The sequence below is a fragment of the Elephantulus edwardii genome, unplaced genomic scaffold (genome assembly GCF_000299155.1).
Source record: "Elephantulus edwardii isolate Elephantulus edwardi_28Jun2011 unplaced genomic scaffold, EleEdw1.0 scaffold00027, whole genome shotgun sequence".
NCBI classification, from domain to species: domain Eukaryota; kingdom Metazoa; phylum Chordata; class Mammalia; order Macroscelidea; family Macroscelididae; genus Elephantulus; species Elephantulus edwardii.
Window position 1 is genome coordinate 17,018,959 of NW_006399777.1, and position 1,089 is coordinate 17,020,047.

General features: G+C 56.7%; 1 protein-coding gene across 1 annotated transcript in view; it reads left to right on the plus strand.

Annotated features, from left to right (window-relative positions):
• The first annotated feature begins 530 nt into the window (after positions 1–530).
• Positions 531–1,089, plus strand: part of RYK (receptor-like tyrosine kinase) — a 165,191-nt gene continuing 164,632 nt past the window's right edge. The window contains exon 1 of the mRNA XM_006883419.1: positions 531–603. Coding sequence (XP_006883481.1) covers positions 531–603 — 73 coding nt within the window. The remainder of the gene's footprint in view (positions 604–1,089) is intronic.

Sequence of the window (1,089 nt, forward strand, 5' to 3'; positions counted from 1 at the left end):
CTGCCTGGCGTCCTGTGCCCGGAGGGGAACCGAGGGCACACAGTGAACGCCCCGTTCACATTCCAGCGCCCGTGGAATGAGGCCAGGGGACCAGCCAAAGGCCACATTCCTGGGACAGGACTCAGCAAGGCCGGGCCCGCCCTGTCCCTCCCCCTTCGGACGCAACAGACCCAGGCCTGACTCGGCTGAACCCGCCACGCTCGCTGGTGCCCACTAATGGTCAGGGCGGCTGGAGAGGGGATGGCGGGCCCCAGAGGCCACCTCCTGGGCCACCTCTGGCCTCTCCACCTCTGCTCATCTGGGGCCTCTCTGCCCTCTTTCTTCCCCAGGAAGAGTCCCACTTCTGGGTACTGTCTTAGGCCTCCAGACAGCCTTCTTTCTGTTGCTTGGGTGTCTGCAACCTCTCTGCATTGTTCTTGCTTTGTGCTTTTAACCAGCAATGCAGCCAAGTACAAACTTCAATGACTTCCCCCTGAGTCCCAAGAGCAAGTCCCAACCCCTGGCACCTCCCACTGCGCCTTTCCCACGCCATGCCCAGGGACCACCGGGGGTCTTCCTCCCCCAGTGGTTTCTCCAGCTCCTTCCTCACAGACTCCCTTGCAGGTCTGTCTGTCCCTCTGGGACAATGTCCCACCTCTGCCCCACAGGCACCCTCCAGCCCCAGAGAACTAGATAAAGAATAAGCTGTGGGCCTCATCTCAGCCAGCCACCAATGCAGGGCTTTTAGAGCGACTGTCGCGCGTTTCTTCAGAGGGTTTCCAAAAAATCGAGAAAGCCAAGTAAACAGAAACAAATTGCACTGTGACTCAGGGCCACCCTCTGTCAGGGTCAGGGCCGTGGAGACTAAACGTTAAAAGAGAAGAGCCCCTCCCCTATCCAAGGGCTGGAGGAACCGCCAAGCTTTCAGTTAGCTGTCAGTGCACAATGCCCCGCACCACCAGGCTTAGTACAGTTGTTCTCTCTTGTCTGAGGCCCGACGTTGAAAATGCAGAAAAAGTTGCAAATAAAGATACCATTTGACCCAGCAATTCCACTACTGGGAATATACCCTAAAGAGACCATAAATGACATCCAAGTAGATATATGTAT